The sequence below is a fragment of the Manacus vitellinus genome, unplaced genomic scaffold, assembly GCF_001715985.3.
Source record: "Manacus vitellinus isolate BGI_N305 unplaced genomic scaffold, ASM171598v3 scaffold_5_pilon, whole genome shotgun sequence".
Lineage (NCBI taxonomy): Eukaryota > Metazoa > Chordata > Aves > Passeriformes > Pipridae > Manacus > Manacus vitellinus.
The window spans coordinates 31,292,624-31,312,966 of record NW_021940682.1 but is presented as its reverse complement, the minus strand read 5'-3'; the positions used below and the strand labels follow the sequence as shown (position 1 = coordinate 31,312,966).

The following is a 20,343-nucleotide window of genomic DNA, read 5'->3' as shown; positions in this document are numbered from 1 at the left end:
CACAGACATTGTTAAAATAAGATTTTATGAGATCTTTACCAAAGCAATGTTCCATAAAATTAAAATGAATTTTAGCAATGTCTGTCTGCTCTTCAAAAACAGCAGGAGCTTAAAATGCATTTTTTAGGGTTTTCAAGTGTTGAAAAAAGTGTTACTAGTACCTCTATTAGGGATCTGGTTCAAAAATCTGATAAAAGCCAATGAATGATCCACCTAAGTTTCAGCTTAGATGTTATATCCTGGATACCCAGTTTGGCCATACTAATAAGTCATTACCCCAAAAGAACTGAGATTCTATTAAGACAGTTAGACCAATTGTTTTCCCTCCAAAGCAGTGATATATAAGCCAGGTCTGTTCAGCCAGTTGTGAACTTCCATGCTGAATGTGATCTACATTACAGTCAAGGTTAGACATCTCTGCACACAGCATTCTTGCAAACCTGATGATCATGCCTGGTATTTATTCTTAACCAAAGACTATGATCACTGAAGTACAACATATTGACAGTATGCTGTATTTCTGAGGTGCATGTTCCTCTGAAAATTTTGGAAAACATTGAACTTTCTAACTCCCAAAAAGTTTAGTTCTGAGCAAGATCTTTTATTTGTGAAAATGTTGGACCTTTCAGGCCTAATTTTTTCTTAAAGCATGTATGATGGAGCTCCCACCAAGAAAGAAATATGCTTCAGCTGCTTGATTATCAGCAAGGTGCTCTGCATGAACTTGTACAACACCATTAAGTTAAATTCTTCATTATAAATTCAAAATAACTGCAGATATTTATCAGTCTGACCAAGTCCAAGATTTAGTCTCATGAGGATTATTTCTAGACATGTGACATGTCATTTTACAATATGCATAGAATGCCTTTACTAATAGAGCAGGGAATGAGAGTAATACATGGAAAAAAGGTTTTTTAAAGAGCATAAAGACTTACCCAGGGTGAGACTCTTAAGAATTTTAGAGTCTGCTACATCTGAGTGTAGGCCTAACATTTTGTGATTAGTAACACTTCAAAGCAGTGCCTGAAACTGTTTTATTTTATAAATTAATGTCTCAAAAGTGAGGAAGAAAGCCAATAAAAATTTAAGGCTATTTGAATCAGACCTAAGTGTAAAATCTCTCCAGCTATATATATATCCACATATACATACATATGCATAAATATATGTGCAGACACCCACGCATGCACATATATAAGGCTTTTACTTTAATTTTAAACACAGGAACATTCCACAGATAAGCAAAGCTCCAAGTGATTTTTAGTAAATTGCTATTTTTCGGGAACTTCATATAAGTGTTTTAGTAAAACAACAACAAAAGACTGTTATATTACAATTACTTTACTACAGAGCAGGACAGTCCCAAATAACTTCTTTTTCACAAAATCAAGCAATGAAGTCACCCTTAATTAATTGCAATTTACATACAGGTGCAAGAGCATTTTTGGACACCCACGTGATTATTTTAAAATAATCTTTAAAGGAATTTAATATGTATCTACAAAGTTTTTCAGATTGATCTTGGCATTATTATGGAAGTCAGGCAGAAGTGCCTTTAAAAGTACATTTTACTGTAATATGGAAGTGCAGAATTACAGATAAAATATATAATAGATGTATTCTGTGAATCTTACCATTATTTGTGTTGAAATACCTTTATACTGCAGAATTGGTTAAGAGGCTCCTGTATAAATGAAGTCCTACATTACCAGGCATGATCCATTGCCATCTGTTCTTATTTATTTTTTTCCTTTCACTTCTCTCTGTGTTTGCTCTTTCTTCCTACAAAGAGGTTTTCAAAGCTGTTAATGGGAATTAGGTATTCTTTTCCCCACAGACTCTGAGCAGTGGGACTGAGATCTCTGGTCTTTGAAAACTGAGAGCATTTGCTCCTGGGGGTCCTGTACAGTCTTTATTTTTGTGCTGGTGCAGGCACATTGTGACTAGCTCTGAAAACAAATTCTGTACTTTTTACTGTTAAGTAAGCTGGTGTAAAACATGAAAATGCTGCAGCCATAGTCCAAAAATTTTTTGAGCAAGTGAGGAATCTTGTCATTTACTTCAACAGTCTTGGAACAATACAGTTAAATACTACAATCTTTCCCAGAGATTAAGCTGCAGAAATTTGAAAACCTCCAAGGCAAGAAAGTAGAAATGCCTGCAGCTGCAGAACTGAAGTAAAAATGGAGTGTCATCCATTGGTCTCAAACTGTCCACACATTCCAATGTCACTTCAATACCAGTTTTACAGTTCTTGCACAGCAGGGTTTAGCAGAGCTGTTCCTGGTAGAAATTGGCTTGTGTCACCTCCATCAACTAAAGTTTCAAGAACTTTTCACTGCTAAGTGACATGATCCCATAGATCATATCAGAGCTGTGCACAATTTAACACATAAGTTGTGAATTCAGTTTCTTCCTATGAATTATGAATTCGGTTTCTTCACTTCATGTGTGCATACATATAGATCAGACAATGGCACTGTGTTCGATATGCGGTGTTTTTCAGTGAGAGGTGCCTGTCACCAGCCCAGCAATTGGCGCATTGTAAATTCTGTTGCTGTAATAAACTTTGTTCATGCCTCGGGACTGTAGTTTCCCAACTTTGCTTTAATACAGAGCTGCACTCTAAATCCTGACAGAGGAATGTGCACCAGTTTTCTTGAAATTAACTGTACACCACTAAAAACAGTAAGAAGATATTTACCTAATTAATCAGCAGGAAACAATGACAATAGTTTTCTCCCCTAGTGTTTGCTTGCAAAGTTTTAGTTTACTAGGAAAGAACAAACCTGAGCACAGAAGATCCTGCTGTATGAGCTAACAATTTGTAACCTTTACACCCACAAAAAAGGGCCCTGATGTTCTGGAGCTGTCACTGCCTTTGTTGCTGTCCCTTTGATGCCACTAAAGTGAGTAACAACAAAGAACTCGCCCATGTGGATGTGTCAGCCTGACATCCTCCAAACTGCCCTTTTTGCTGTCTTACCAAGAATGACAAGATGAGGAACAAAAAAAAAAAAAAAAACCAGAAAAAAAGAACAACACAGAGTAAATGCTAAATCAGAGTTGCTTGCATTGCTTGTTGAATAGCTTGTGCTGACAGACAATTATTCTGGAAATGTTAGTGCAAATTGCATGGAGCAGCCTTGACACTGGAGCTGCTGTGCATCTGTGGTATAAAGAAGGGGAGGCGGTGGGGAAGGAAGAAAACAGAAGAGGAGTGAAGAGTCAGATATGCATGAAAGCAGAAACAATAAATGTTCTAGGCTGATATCCAAGAAATCCTGTAGGCGCTGCTGCGTTACTCTTATTGAGCATCTGTTGAAGTTTATTTTTGGCTTGTAGCTTATAAGTGCTTTCTGGAACTTGTAATTTATTATCCAGCAATATTCATTAGGAACTAGTTTAGAACATCAAACAGAGTCATTGGAAGAACGTTTTGTGTTTTGCGATCAATACAGATAGTGACATTATACTTAATTAGACCAAGGTGAAGCATGCTATATATCTATAGATCCTGAGGCAGGATTTTAATTTAATTCTTACACATTCCGTGTGTGCTGCAGTAGCAAGTATGCAGAAATAATTTCCTTTTTTTATCAGTGGAAGTTCAGCCAATTTGTAGACTGCTTGACTTCAGTGCAGTGACCACTTTTGGTACTTACATGGGTCAATTTTTCACTTGCTTAGGATTATGGCTAAGGAATTTGGCACATATGACATTTATATCTGATAGGTTCACAAGCACAGTAAAATCAACTTCTAAGTTGTTTTTCTGAATTTCCCAACAGGAGTAGCAGTGATTTCTCCAGTAGTTCATTGGTGCTGCCCCATTGTACCACTCAGGATAACAGCAGCAACCTCAAAACTTGGATCTACACTGTTTGTGTTCTTTGTCTGTCACACTGAAATGACTAAACAGCTAACACATTTTTCATTGCTGACAGTGTGATCATGGTGTGTTGTACTGCAGTACACTTCAACCAGTTCCTGCTATTAATGATTGTTGTTATTAATTCCTACCCTTTCTGGTGATACTGACACTACTGGGATAAATTGAAAACCAGCATCAGAAGTGTAAATGACACTTGGAAGACCCAACTTAGGAAATGGGTTATGTATGATCCACCGTTTAATGCTCCATCTTGATGTAACATTTAAACAGTGAGAAAGAAATTTTAACAATTTTAAGGTTGTTCTGAAAGTAGTGATTTGGTGACAATATTCTTCAAACACAGAAGGAATGCCTTTTATTAGTTGTATCCATGGGGTCTGGGAATCAGTGTGGGATTTCCTGGCTGATGTTAGGCTCCCTCCAGACGGTTGGCCTTGCAGCAATTGGAAGGCAGTTTCTTGGATACCTGTTGAGCAGAAGGGTCCTGTTGGAGTCCTGTAGAAGAACAAAGCAGCTTGTTCTTAGCGCTGGCTAGGGAGAGCTTCACAAATGGAGAGATCAGTTGTCTCTAGCAGTTACCAGATCACACTCATGCCAGGTACAGAAAGAGTCTCTGCCTTTTATACATGGAGAAAGAAATAGCACGTTTTAGACCATATCCTTAACTGGCAAAAATCTGTTTTATCAAAGCCAGCTCAAGATCAAATACACACTGATTTAATTCCAACTGCTTTAGGTCAGTTGGAGTTCTTCCAGTTTACATCCTATGAGAATTTGGCACATGCATTTTAAAAGGCAATTAGGCCCTAAAGCAAGAGCAGACTGTGTTATATTTGAATTTCCAACTAAATTGTAAGTAGCAATAAATATAATATACAGCACAATTATAACTTGCACACTCCCCTCCCCTTTTTTAAAGAAAGGAGAATATCTTTACATTTTCTTCTTTGATATCTCTGAGCATCAGATTTTTTAATATATCATTTGACCTACGTTTCTTTTTATATTGCTATAATAAGTTTTAATTAACACAACAGATTGAAATATAAAAAGATAATTGACATACAGACTAACATTTAAATTCCAAGTCTAACATAGTAATTCTTAAAAAAAAAGTTGAAATATATGTTGATGTCACACATTAGTTATTTACTCTGTAATTAATCACCCATTAATTCATGCATTCCTATTGCATCGGTCTGAGAATAGTCATTAATAAATATAAAATTAAACTCATCTTAGAATTTTAGTTGACACTCAGTAAGTGCTGGATGAATGTCCATTTTGTCAGAGCTTTTTTAAATGTAAGAAGAAGGAACATTTCATGTTACCTATTTGTTGATGTATATGCAAGCCGAAGAAAATTATGGTCATAGAAATATATAAATTATATAGTGGCTATACTTTTATATAGGAGGACTAAATATATATGTGTTGTGTTTATGTATCTTTGATATAGTTTGTCAGTAAAAAAAATTGAAGCAAGATTCAAGATTGGTAATTCTTCCTTGAACAAAGACAGTTTTTTATATCAGAACAAGTTGTTTTAGAAAAAGATTTGGAAATTTATGTTTTCTTGTTATACTTCCATGTTCCTCCCCAGGCAGCCATTTCCTTCCTTAGAAATTGGGATAATAGTTTTAGGATTGGTAGTAGTGCTGTTGGTGCAGCTCCTCAGAGACAAGTGCTGGCAAGTATGATACTGTGGTAGGATGCAAATGAGAGTCCTATTTCTACTTGTGTCAGCACAAATTTTTCCACAGGCATCAATGAGACTGGTATTTCACCACGGATCTTTATCAGTTATTCAGAACTATTATGGCATTTGGAGAGGCAGATCAGACTTTTAAGAAGTTTCAAATTACAAAAGAGAGTTTCTTATCTACACAAGATAAAAAAGACACAGTCATGATTACATGAATTTTAATAGAATTTTCTACATCACATGCTAGTGTTTTAGCACCAAATTCAGAAAGGTACCACATAGCAGCAGAACTGTCCCATCTGTTGCGGTTTTTCACTGTCTCAGGCCTTCTGTAGTTCCAATTTCTATTCAGAAAAGCAAAGATTATTTTTTTTCAACAATTTTTAGGTTCTTCTGTATGATCCCTGTTCAGTTTTCTGTCTGGAGAGTTTTTTAGCTGTAGTATACAATGTAGCAAATTATAAATAGAACCTCTGTTTTCCAAGAAAACAGGCAAATATAAAACTGACTGAATTGTGACTCTGTTGATGTTAATCTACTCATAAATATAAATTTTTATACATATATATATATATATATAAACATATTCATGATAGCATTCTCTTAGCATGTGCAGGCCTTGCTCTCGTTCCTTAAATAAAATCAGCAAACCAGTTAGTGAACAGAAGTAAAATGCAGAGTCAAAGAGACATCAAGGCAGGATAGTCGTTCACAGAATTATTTTTGTAGAAATCCCTCTGTATCTTTGCATAGTTGAAGAATGATTTCATATTGCACTCATCTTTACATTCTATATAGGATATTGCACTATGTGAGAACTGATTAAATATAATGCAACACAAGTGATGCAATGATATATAACCTAATCTATATTAAAGAACATGCACTGGCACTAGTCTAGAAACATTGAGTCAGTTTGGTGTTCATATTATAATTTACTGGGATAATAATAAGAATCCAAAATATTTATCAGAAATTTGAGCGTAATGAATTTGTATTTAACTGTATCTGTTCTGAAATAGAATTACAAGAGATTTCACTGCATTTTCTCTTCTTAATAGTGGAGCTTGACTCCTTTCACACTGTTTATTCCCATCATATGTTGACCTGTATCACTATCCAGAGTGTCATCTATTCTCCTGCATTTCAGCACCTTGAAAGAGTTGATCAGTAACTTGTTCCAGAAAATTCCATTGTCCTAATCCTGTTAGAACACGACATGAATATTAATCAGTGTAAACATATGCTTTTTCTAAAGGAGACAATTACTTTCCTTTCATGTCCTGGCTATAGGTTTGATACTACTAGATTTTGAAATACGCTTCACAGATGCTTGTTCAGCATTTGCTGGACTAGATTTTACTTAGGCAAAGAAGAAAAGCAGCCACTACCCATATTGTACTAGCACTGTCTGCTGCAGACAGTGAGAAGTAGCTGGGTTAGATTTGCCACAGGTTCTTTCCACAGTCAGTGGAAAGGTGCTTTCTTTGTTAAAGGCCACGGTTTTTTATCTGTACAGAGAAGACTTTTTAGTGTTTCGAGTTCACCTTCCTTCCCATCAGGTAATGAGGAGATGTTTGGTGCCAGGAAAGGCTTGTCATGGTGCAGAAAACATCCACACATAAAGCTGTTTTTAGTTGGCAAAGAAGAATTACTGTATTAGAAATATAAAGGAAATAGTTGACTGTTCTCAGTTACAACCTCATATTTATTTGCTTCAATCTGATGAAGTTTTTCTTTTCAGACAACGAAAGGAAAACAAAAAAAAGTTTCTGATAATTTTTGGAGCTTTCTGTGGGTTTCTTACATCTCTTATGAAGAAACATGCAATAGAATAAAAACATAGCCAATGCCTAAGCTAAAGGTATCCTAGTATCTTGACTCCAGCTCTGGCAGATACTGAAGGAGACGTGGCACTTCTCTGTAAACTTGTCCAGCCTCCATTAATTTGCAAGATTATTCAAAGCACTGCAAGTAAAATCTAAATCTAAAATAATATAGCCCAGAAAATGTGATCCTTTTTGATTACTTTTTCATTAAACAGATGTGATACATGTAAACCTGAGTGTATGTAATGAGATATTTTTAAAATAACAAGGTATTTGTAAAATAATGTCAGAAATACTTGAAATAAAAGAATTAACTTTCAAAAATGGGAATTCAAAGTTGTTCAAATAATAAAAGCCAGACATTTGGTTACATAAATGCTATAAACAAACTATTTCATTCCTGCTCTCTGAAATCATTACCTAAATACTCAACTATGGAGACAGATATTATGTCCATTCTCATTTGTTCAGGGAAATTATATTTACCCATTCAGACTAAAATTACTACCCAAAGTATATCCAAAGTTCAGAAAAATGCTGGGAAACTTCCCTCAAATAATTTAGGATAATAGAAAACAAAATCCCTGAGGTGGAGAAAAGTGGACGCTGGTAGATACTTGATATATAGTGTAGTGTCAACAAAGGGATTAATTTTCCCCTATGCCAAAGCTGAGAATAGAAACACAGTAAGAAAATGCTGCAAGGAAGACATTAAAAATTATCAGGAACAAATAACCTGAACTTAATGAGCTTTGCAGCATGCCTTAAAGAACTGATGTACTAAATTTTATCCAAGAATATTGAAAGAATTAGACAATTATGCAAATGAATAATTTTTCCCGATTTTTACAGAATACTACAATGCTAGGAAATTCCAGTGGGCTGGAAAGATGCTACTATTGTGCCAGTGTTCAGAAGTGGTTTCGAGAAACATCTTGGGAATAGATAGGCGCTTTTCCAGAACTTGTTCCACAGTAAATCATGAAATAGCCATCATAAGAAAGCATTTACTATGGTAAATGAAGGTCAGACAACGTCACTACATCTAAAATAATTGTTGCCAGGTGTCTACCTTTTCTGACAATGTCAGTTTGCTTTGTGAGAGAACTACAAGGACATACATGCATTTGTGATATACTTTATGTAACCCTCTACTGAAATATGTAGGGCTGTACATGATGAGCATGATCTGCTGCTGCATTAGCAGAGAAATATCATATAAGATAGAATTAATCACTGTCTGCAAAATTAGTGAAAGGTCTTTCCAAATTGAAAAATATTCGGAGCAGGCAACTATCAGTAAGACAAGAGGGCATAGTCTTAAGCTTTGCCAGGGGAGGTTTAGGTTGGATATTAGGAAGAAATTCTTTACAGAGAGGGTAATCCTGCATTGGAATGGGCTGCCCAGGGAAGTGGTGGGTTGTCTGTCGCTGGAGGTTTTTAAGATGAGACTGGATGTGGCACTTAGTGCCATGGTCTAGTAACTGCAGTGGTAGTGGATCAAGGGTTGGAATTGATCTCAGACATCTTTTCCAACCTGGCTGATTCTATGATTCTAAATCAGTCCTGTAGGTTCTTCTCTGGCAGCTTGGTACCTAAGGCATTTCCTGGAACTAATCCTATGTTCTTTCCTGAGGGCCAGAACATGGAAATGCCATTATTTTGTATCGAATAGATTATCCCTTTCCTGAACAAAAACCTTACAGAATGCAGCCTTTTTTTGGTAAGAGTAACATGCTTTACAGAGGTATTTGTTGTACTTAACTAGGTCCGTAAAATACTTTCAGGCATTCTGAGAGGAAGATGCAATAGAAGTAGGGACAAAAGCCCTACAAATTTCAGCAAATACTTTTTGCCAGCTTATTACACAACTGCTCACAGGAAAACTATTATTCCACTGGTACAGCAGTTTTATGTGTAGTTATTTTAAAATGAACTGTGGTCATTACTATATGGATCTATTTTTATATTAGTGCAGATGAGTTAAATGTGGTCGGACATCATACATGCACAATTACACAAAGTGCATGTCTGTAAATCCTATGATGCTAATTGTTGTCAGTAGGTCTGTATTTTAGTTGCTGGGATTGCTCTAACCTCTAAAAACAATATGAAGAATTCATTCAATGTGCATCCTAAACCATAAGGACAATTTGCTATGAAATTGTTCTTTTCTTCTGCAGTCCATCTGTCAGTGGATCAACTGTGCAGTTAAAGAATTGTCTTTTTTTTTTCTTTAAAATGTGTATTAATGACAAAACTAGGTTCTTCAACTACTGTCTCTGGCATTGGTTGCTCAAACATAGCTGTGTTGCACTTTTTAACAACCAAATTAATTCCACATGAAGAGAAAAAAAAGTATTCACTCTTTTTCTTTTCCTTTTTCAAACTTTGCAGACGTCTTGCAGGAAATGGCTTGACATACATTCCTAAGGGAGCATTTGCTGGCCTTTTCAGTCTTAAAGTGCTGTAAGTAAACTGTGTGTTGTTTGATATATTTCTGATTTCCTAAATGCTCCAGGGAACTAATTAGCCAGTGAAGTTTTGATCAAGTAAATTACATATTTCGATCAGCTCACTTTGAACAATTCAATTGAAGTGAAGATACATATGAACATCATTAAATCTTTGTTTTTTCATATAGAAAATATCCTAAACAAAGGTTGGAAAACATTAATGACATTCTAAAAACAACTTGCTCATCAAGTAGATGTCTCTGTACAATATCAAAGGTAAAAATTGGTTCAGTTAATAGTTTCTTCAATTGTCTCAAAGTTCTGATTTCAAGTGAACTTTTCATGATCACACAAAACTGGGGTTAAATTGCCTTTTCCTTTTCTTGAGAGCCGGGGGGTAAAAAACATTACTGTAGAACACAATGTAATTTACAGTGCAGTCCATATTTCATATCTTGCTCTTTACAATGTAATGACTATTGGATAAATTATAAAAAATATTACAAAACCCTGTATTATTTGGAGTAATACGTTGCTCATACAGTTACTAAAATTATTAGCAGGCCACATACCACAGTGGGGATTACACTAGAGGGGATCTTCGCCTATGTAAAATTCACAGAAATTGTATTATTAGCAAGAACACCAACCTCCTAGGCAGTGTCAAACCATGCCTGATGCTACTGTAAGAGTATACGAAACTCTACTGAAAAAATACACAACTGGAAAAGAAGTATGAAGAGATTCTTATTCCATCTTCTTTTCAGTTGATGAGCTCTAGCTCTTGTTGGCCCAAGGAGCTTTAGGTCTGCCAAAAATTATTTCTTTTCTAGTCTCCCATTGAGTATGCCTCATTTTGAAGGCAGCATGTACTGCTTCAGATTTATCCACATAGAATTCTTTTATATGTGTAGGAGTTGGTCCAAACAAGGATATTAGGTAGTGTGAATGAAACCATATTCAAAGGGAGAAAAAGATTATTTAGGAATGAAAAGTGATTTTTCAATCTTTGCAAGCTAAACGATGTGATATTTCAGAAAACAGATTTGTCAGGTCGTTGCTAGCAACCTTCAGTTTGAGAAAATCTATTTCACTGAAAAAAATAAAGCAGTTTTTATAGAGATCAAATTTTCTTCAGACCAAATCATAAATTCCTCATACAGTTAAAAGTTACATTTGCCATAGTAGCATTTTCCTGAGTAAGGATTTCAAGGGTCAGTCCTTCACAGCTTTATCAGAATAGAATCACTTCAGAAGGAAAACAAAATTGGTACATGAGAATGAAAATTTCAGAGTCACTTGAGGCAATTAGGAGCTTAAGCCCTATTGAAAGAAAATCAGATTTATTCTTTTAACTTTCTCAGTTGCTTTGAAAATTCTACTCAAAGCTGTTATCTAGCTGTTAACAAAGCTAATATGCTACAGGTATTTGTTTGCTTTGAAGAGGGCGGGCTTTTGACAGGGTCAGGGAACTGGAGTATTTGTGTAGCTTTCCTTTGTTTGTAATCTGAAAGTAGAACTACTACAAAAGAGGTAAGCTTGGAAGAAAATTTGCAATAGAAAGAAATTGTCTTTACTGTGTTGATTCTGGGTTTTGTGCTACTCAAAATGTAGGATGCTGCAGAATAACCAGCTACGCCAGGTTCCTACTGAAGCACTCCAGAACTTGCGCAGCCTGCAGTCTCTGTGAGTATACCTGAGAAATCAACTTGCAACCTTGCATGAACAGTAATGTATGGTTACCTATTAATTATCTGTTAATATCACTTAATAATGTGCTGAATCAACTTTTTCTTTTAACTCTCCGTGAGCTGCTTTTCAAGAGAATTGTACTCTCAATTAAGCATCAAAAGTGACTGATTTCGTTCCAGTAATTTCCTGACACTGACAGCTTCTTCGCAGCATTATAAACTGGCTCACCATCTGAAAAGACACTCTTTGGCCTGCAATGCTTTTTGTCCCGAACACAGTTTCTTGTTAAGATTCTTTGCCAGGGAAGAGAAAGAATCCCAAATGACTCCCTTGTTTTTTTTTTCATTTGGTGTAATTTTTTTCTTTTTAAGCAGTGTGGAAAACACTATTAGCTCATGAAACAAAGTGTGCTAGAAGATGCTTAATTATATTCTGTGCTTCTGGCAGGTCTCTGTATTTATAGTTCTTGACTGTGTGTGCTGACTCAGTCCATGAGCTTCAGTTTTAACAGAACTCCTGCCAAAACTGCTAGACCAGGAGTGAAGATTGGCTGCTTCGTAGTATTAACGAAATTATTTCTGATATGCTTCTACTCCATAATATAAGGATGGTTGTATCAGGTTGTGCTAAAAGCTGACCTAGCCCAGCATTGAGCCTTCAAGAACAGATACTAAAGGAAAACTGGAAAGTCCAGCAAAGAATATAATAGTACTACTTTGGTAAACTGTCCCAGCTGCCAGAAATTTGCACTCAAGGACTCACTGAGCCTATTGTGGCTTTGGTAACTCCCCAGAGTTTTCTTTTATGAGTTGGTACAGTTGCTTTTTGAGCCAGTGAAACACTCATGATTTTTTGTGGCAGCATGTCTGCTGATCAGCTAGCCAGTGTAGCATGGTGAAGTACCTTCTGTTATTTCCTTGGATCTTCACCATATTTGATGTTCTCTAAATGCAGCAGCAGGAGAAAGTGGAAACGGCAGTTCTCTATTGATGTACACCAGAGTTATACACCTCTGTTGTATCTCCATTAGTCAATTTTTCAGGTGTAGGCTGTTAGGATTGTTTCTCATGTGGAAGCTCTTCCATTCCTCTGTTCGTCCTTGTCACTTTACTGAACTTTCTTTCAGTTCTCGTGTATTTGATCTGAGAGAAGTGAAGGAGGGATAAGCCCTGCATAGCATGTTTAAAGTGCTCGCATACCATGGATTTATAGAGGGCAATTATGGACACTTTTTTGTTTGCTTTCCTACTAACTATCAAAACTTTGGGTTTTTTTTTATTTTTTAACCTTTACTGAATGCCAAGTTGTTATTTTCATACTTATTACAACTGCAGGACCTCTTTCTAGCATGTTAGTAGCTACTCAAGAGCTTGTCCTGTAAAGTTTGAATTGCCTTTTCCCTAAGTGCCTCTCTTGACACCTATCTATACTGAACTTCCTCTGCCATGTTCTTGTGCAGTCAACTGGGTATCATGAGTTCCTTCTGCTGCACTTGCAATTCGCATTTTGAAACCACAAAGACCCTTGTGCTGTCTCAACGCAGGATGCAGTAAATAGAGTTAGTTTCTGAATTATCCACAGACTTGCATTGTCACCTGATAAATAAAATAAAAACCCCTAAATTTTCTAAAGGATCTACTGATTTTGAATATGCAGCATAAAATATCTAGATGATTGGAAACAGAGAAGCAGTTCTTTGGTCAGAGGAAGATGTCAGCTGCCTCTTCTCTCTGCCTTAGTTGATCACCTTATAATGTCACAGAATTACTCTCAAATAAAATTATTATCCTAAAAAGTTCCAAGATCTAAATGGGGAATTCAGTCTTTAAGTTCAAATAGCTATTACAGAAAATATTGCTACAGTGTGCACTGATCACCAACATCACTAGTAAGAGTCTAACCACGACAAGGATAGAGTGAGCATCTGTACAAAGCTGGTGCATCTGTACCAGTCTATTTAGATTTAAGATGTGTTGATTGGGAATTGTACTACGATAAACATACTCTTCATTTCTGTGTGTATAAAGAAGTTCCATGAGAAGGCTAACATATTTGGCATACGTTCAGTTCGGCCAAGCTCTGGAGAACAGAATGAATGAAATTAATGGATTTTTGTGTTTTCAGCAAAATTATGTCACCTGTGTATGACTTACCACTGCACAGGCACACATTATACTGTATTAGTTCCCAGGTTCTTATGTCCGTCTTGAACAAAATTTACCTGCATAATAGATAAGCATTTGTTAAGGTTTCTAAAGGTGAAACAGCCCTAAGAATTAATTATCTTCTAATTGTTATTTGGTCAAGTGCCTTTTTTCTTTATTGACCAGACACAGACAAATATCTCAGCCGTATACTTTTGAGGTTACAGTTCTTTCCTTTGATCTTTGGAAAAGTCATGAGAAAATGCTGGTCTAGTGACTATACTAGGTTTTCTTTCTGCTAAACAAACAAAAAAAAAATCTCGCTGAGATCACATCACTCTATACACATTCTGGACCAAAACAAGATAAGCCAAGCCAACAAGAGTTGCTTTGTTGCTCTGAAAGAGTTTTTGGTACAGTTTCTAAACAAAATGACAGTTTTGCTCAGGCTTTGTTGTAAATATTTTTTTCTTTGGGTGAAGAAGTTGAAGCAAACCAGAGTTTGTGCAGTCCATGTAAAGGACTGTTAGTTTGTGACTGAATTAAAACAGAGGGAGAATAGGAATGGTCAGTAGAAGCATTTAAACAGCTGTCTAGCAGACCCAAGATGGAGTGATACAGGATTGTACAGAAAAACTACTATCACCTGAAAAATGATCACTGGCAAAAGAGACCTCTTTGAGGAAAAGAAAACTATTATTCTTTTGTTTGCTTAAAAGGGGTTGTGCCTGTCAGATAAAGGCGTGCACAGATTCAATTTCTTGTTTCATATAGTCTAGGAATTTTCTTTTCACAAGGTTGTTTTGCATTGGTTTCTGATTTACAATAGGAATTCTTTCTTGAAACCTTTGAAATAGCAGGAGTCTTTTCAAGAGTTTAATTAAGAGGTTAAAAGCCTTCACAAAAGCAGTTTCTATAAGATAGCAACTTCTTGTATTTATTATGTGTAAGTATGCAGGTGGCATGATTTCTGAAAGCCTCATTAACCCTTTGCTTTAGGTTAGTATAGATGTGAAAAACAAAACCAGTGACTGGACTCAAATCTCTGCCCTTTGTGGTTTTACTCAAGAAAGGCAGTCATGCAGAGGGGCAAGCCATTGCAACTGCCTTGCTACCTTGATCTCTGTGAAGGATTATGTTAAAATCCTTTTTATGGTAGTATACATATCTTATCGTGCATGTGTGCACAATATGTGTGTGTATATATATATATATGCACATGCAAATTTTGCACATTCACTCATAATGCAAAATCATCCCAAATTTTTGCACAAGAAGGTATTTCTGGGTGTTATGCACTCTTTATTATCTAGTTCCAGGCTAAAAGAGGACAGTATAGGTATCAATATTGATAGATTCATTAATTGATATTAAATGGCCTGTGGTATAGAGAATAAGAACTGATGTATTGCAGGAACAAGCAACAGTTTTTTCCACTATATTGTCCGAGTTTTAATATTGCTGGTATGACAAGTTTGAGTGATAAATATTCATCGATTTCTTAAGGCTTGAACATACCTCTGGAACAGGTCAGTCTTCTTTAGACAGCAGACATTACTTAATAAATACTGTAAAATGAGAAATGGGCAGAAAAATTAATCAACACCCCATAAGATCTGTGAACTTTCCTTTGACAGCAAAAATCTATGAGAAAACCTTTATATTGTTTCCTCAAAACAAATGAACAATTTTTTTCTGAAACAGAAAAATAGGATTAAACAATGTTAAAATCTTCTCCAATTCTATAAAAGTCTTTGTAGTTCAGGAGTCAAAACCAGTGACGTTCTACTTTGATCAGTGAATGACTTCAGCTACCAGAGCTTGGATAATGTGTGGATAGGACTCCAATTCCCTTTGTGGCAATAGGATTTAAGGAAGTAACCAGACCATGCTGATTTTGAGATGTGGTTTTGAGCAGAAGGATATCTTCAACTTCTTGTATAGGCTATAATTTTCCTCTGAAATCTAGTGTGAACACAAATTATCTGGATTACTAGTCCTAACAATTCAAATGGCTTTTATTTCTGTCAAGCGCAAAAGAGTTTGCAGGTACCATGATTGAAAGGGAAGAACACACAATCACTGATGTGTTACAACTTAGTAGTTGGTAGCAGTTGAAATGTCACTTGAATGCTGCCATCCATAGTACTCACCTTGAGCAAGTGTATTTCTTTAGGACAGAATATAAGCAGCTGATCTCTAGGTTTTATGTTTCACACATCATCAGTATCTCCATTCTGCATTTAAATCATGAAACCTTTTAGTGATTTTGAATATCAGTGTATAGTCTAAAACTTTTTACGTATGGCTATTGATTTTTTTTCAAGAGTTGTTCTTAATTAACAGCTTATTTTCTGTCCAACTTTTTTCATTTAATATGTGTATTTGTTTAAATAGGTATCTTTGTTTCTCTAGAGTGATCATCTTGTCATTACACCCCTTATGTACCAGAACTGACATATAATTTCAGTATTTTTGAACAAGCAGGGATTGGTGACATATCCATAATTTTTTTTACTGTTTTCCTGAACATTTTAATATAAATTTTATATTATTAGCATCCGAAAAGTTGCAGATCTCCACTAGGAAATGTTGCTTAATAAAGGAGGAAAGGGTAATTTGCCTTGCAGGTGGCAAAGCAAAGCTTCTGCTCTTCTTTTATTGAGACTATTGTAACAACCCTTTGCAGTGAATACTACAGATGAAACTTCATTCCCTGTTTATTTTCTTGTTTTGACATCATTGTTAATAAGCAGCTTTTACCGCTGCGTTGTAAGACACAGAAATAGTCACAATAAAGAACAAATCATGTGATGTCTCACTGCCCGTGTCAAACCAGTCATCAAGGACATTTAAAAGCAAGCATTATTTACTGTACGACCTGCTTTCATTCCTGTGAAATTTAAGAGGACTTTAATTGTAGAAAATAGAGCAGAATACAACATAGCCTGTTTTCCAAAGCACTTTGAACAGTTGATAGTGGGAAAAAATAAACCATCTTTTCTCTGTTGACAACCTGCAAAGTTGAAATTTAGGTAAGCAAATTAAATGGACTTTACAAGTAACAAAAAAATAGCATCAATGAAATGTTTTAGAATTTCCTAACAGAATTTATAGATTGCTTAAATTTTATTTTTAGATGTTTCAGTATTTTTAGAGCACCTGATGGTGACACAAAGTTTTACACAAAATATTATCTAGAAACGTCTCGGATGTCCTCAGTAGTTATCTGGCTGGAACAGGTCAGAAAATGGATTTTTTGTCATCTTTCTACTCCCACAAATATTTGACGTTTCAAGAGAAATTTCCATTCTTAACCTGAAGGAGAGTTGAAGACTTTGAGGGCACAGAATTCTGAAATGCTTCCAGTTCAGGCTTGAAATTAGAAAGCTGCTTCTCCCCCCTCCCAGAAGTGTTAACTTGAAACAATTTTTTTCCAGTTTGATGCTTAATAATCCTGATTTTTAGTTGAAAGACCAAACAACTTTGATGAAATTACATTCTCCCAAGAGAACTGTTTTCATGAAAAGACAGGAACCTTAGTTGTGGTTTTCCATGTCACACTCCATGATAATGAAGGCTACAGAAGGCGTGATTCTTAGGAAACCTGGTACCTCAACAGGTACCCACAAACTCCCAGAAGAAGAATTTCCCACATATTAAATCAAAGGTGTTTGTACCTATGAAGGTGTCTGTACACATATGCAAAGATGTCTCAAAACTCACTGTTGCAGTCTCCTCATTTTATTGCACATCTTCATCATCTGAGCTGCAAGAGTCCCAAGCACTAAGCAGTTGAAGAGGGACTGAAACATCCGGCAGTAGTACAATGTCAGACTGCCCCTCTCAATCACAGACACTTTTCTTGATTGATAACCAAGGGGAGAAAGGTAGAGGTGCAAGGTTCCCTAAAATGCTCTTGCTACTATTTTTTTTTTAGATGCAGTCCCTAACTCAACCAGCCAGTTGCTTTCAAAGTGGGTTGTAAGTAGACTGTATTAGATCAGCAATTCCAGGACACTGAGTGACGTTTCCTTGCATCCAATAGAAGATACTAGGCATCTGACTCTTTTCTGTCTTATGACTAATCTCAAAAAACGGGGTTTGTATTGCGTATCTTAGAGACAGACAAATTTTTCAACCTCAGAACTGCTAGCCAGAAATCATCTTGCACGGCTGCAACCACCAGGACATACACCACAGGTGGAAGGAGGACAAGAAGCTGCTGTTGGAGTAGTTAGCAGTAGGGGGCTTACACTAGATTCCCAAGGAGGTCCTCCTGGGTGCCCTATAGTGGCATACTGTGGTACTCACAGCCAGCCTAGAAAAGCAAGCAGTGCTTCAGAGTGCTCCCAGGCTCTGGCCATGATCCATCCTGTTGCACTGGTAGCAGGGTCCTTGGCACACTTTTGATCTGTGCCAACCAGCAATTGCCTGAACTGTTCCTGGGGTCCATCTGGCAGTTCGCATGCCCCTGGGAATGTCCCCAGGATGTGCTGTGCATACAGCCACCTTGCTTGGAGAGGTCACTCCAGGCCAGTTGGCTGAGGACCTGGGAATGTTTCCAGCCTCACCAAACATGCCCATCTAGCTGTGGGGTCCTGATCTGTCTGCAGTCAGATTCTTAGGATAACCCAACAACCCCTGTTAGCACCTACTTTTTCCCACATGTGGGGGTTGAAGGTACCCAGTATCAGAGCCAATCTTTGTACAAACATAGTGTTGCAGTTGGCTGTTTTGCTGTATGCAATGTGCTGGTATCCTGTACCATTGTATTGGATACAAGTTTACCAAACACCTGAGCAGCACATTTGGATTAGGAGAAACACTAAGGATTGAAACTCCCAGAGCTGCAGAGACCTCCTCATGTAAAACTGAGCAGTGGGACAGAAACAAGAGCATGTAGACTGTGACTTATTACTTGTCTTTTTTGGTTTTGCTGTTGCCACACAGTATCAGTATCAGTCCTGTAGAAGTGAGCTATGAGAACTGCTGGTCTGGTGTGTTGGAATAAGCTTTCTACAATTGTCCTAGCACTTTCCCCTGTGGACTGAAGAGGATATCCTGCATAAAAGACCATGTTTGAAAAACATGGCTTACAGTAGCCAGCTATATTTTCATTACATCCACTTTTCAGAGCCAGTTTAGATGTCACTTGCCATTACTTAAATGAGACTATAGTCAAACTCCTGTGAACAAACCATTGAAGGGGTCTGTGTCCCCACAGACTAACAAAGATGGTGGGGCTGCAAGTGGCCCTCTCCTGCCTGGGGTACCCTTCCCAGGCAGGGCCTGTCCACAACCCTTTTGTTACTCTGTACTTTGTGGCGAGGCTTGACTGAGGCTCCCTGCATAACAGAACCAGGTCAGGAGAAGAGGAATCACAGAATCATAGAATCAACCGGGTTGGAAAAGACCTCCTGATCTCATATTTAGCATTTGATTTAAACCTGAATGAATGAGCAAGGCACTCTAAAAAGTCATTAAGGAATTTCTTGATTGCTAGATACACCCATGTTGTAGTTGGTTTTGAGAGAAGATGCAGAAAAAGGAAAAAAATGTATATTCCCTTAGAAACGTACTACTGGCATAAAACTTAGTATCCATTCATATTGAATTGATAAAAAAATGCAAATCAGATCTTTTTCAAACATCTACCTTTGCCTGTACCAGTAAATGAATCCTGTTTACAATTCTATATGAACAATATCTTTTCATAAATTGTGAACATAGTCACAGCATTCACACTATGTCACAGGAAACACTAGTGGGTTACAGTCCACATAGCTCAATCATTTGCTTTAAAAGGCTTAGACATTTTAAGTAAGCTCATGGTGAATTTCATAGTGACTGCTTTATTTACATGCTGCCTATCAGAAGAGATCAAGTATTTCTGTTTCCCTAAATTAGCCCTCTCTGGAATATAATAGCAGCTTTCAAACTCACCACATGTTATCTATATATTTTCAGTTATAAATAGGGTCATACTTGTGAGTTAATGGGTTTAGTTCTGAAAGTGCCAAAACTTTGATCAACACATGTAAAACAATTGACTGAAAAGGGTGATTTTGATCAATGCTTTATACATCAGTGTTCATTACCTACAGTATGACAGGAAACATAACCACTACTGAAACCTTTTAATATCTGCAAGAGGGAAAATGGTACTTGGAAATTTAAAAAAGATTAGATAATAAAAGAGCACTTGAGGCAGTACCTCTTATGAGTACTTGCAGGATATGTAATCCAGTTACAGAACCTGAAGCACAAATCATTGCAGCTTTCTTATTTTTTCCAAGCTTTATCTAAACAATAATTCAACTATTTAGAATTTCATTTATAGTACAGCAGTCTTGTTTTTCTTTTTGTGCTGTATGTTTTGTTTACATAGTCGGTGGTGGGTTTCTATTTGGAAACTTAAGCTATAAAAAAATCAGTTCCTTGATTTGCTACGAAATATCGGTAAGATAAAAATCCTGGTCTCACTGACGACAGCAGAAATACTGCCATTTCAGCCACAGGGTCCCATACAAACAACTGACTGTTGGCTTGGCCACACAGCCAGGCATCTTGTGAGTAACTCCTGTGGAGTCAACAGGGACATCCGAGACGCACACGC

The 20,343-nt window shown here is 36.6% G+C and overlaps 1 protein-coding gene across 4 annotated transcripts in view; it reads left to right on the top strand.

Moving 5' to 3' along the window:
• The window catches only part of LGR5 (leucine rich repeat containing G protein-coupled receptor 5), a 58,900-nt gene that overhangs the window by 10,942 nt on the left and 27,615 nt on the right, over positions 1-20,343 (top strand). For all 4 annotated transcript variants that reach the window (XM_018080867.1, XM_018080864.1, XM_018080866.1 and 1 more), the window contains exons 3-4: positions 9,830-9,901; positions 11,503-11,574. In XM_018080867.1, coding sequence (XP_017936356.1) covers positions 9,830-9,901; positions 11,503-11,574 — 144 coding nt within the window. The remainder of the gene's footprint in view (positions 1-9,829; positions 9,902-11,502; positions 11,575-20,343) is intronic.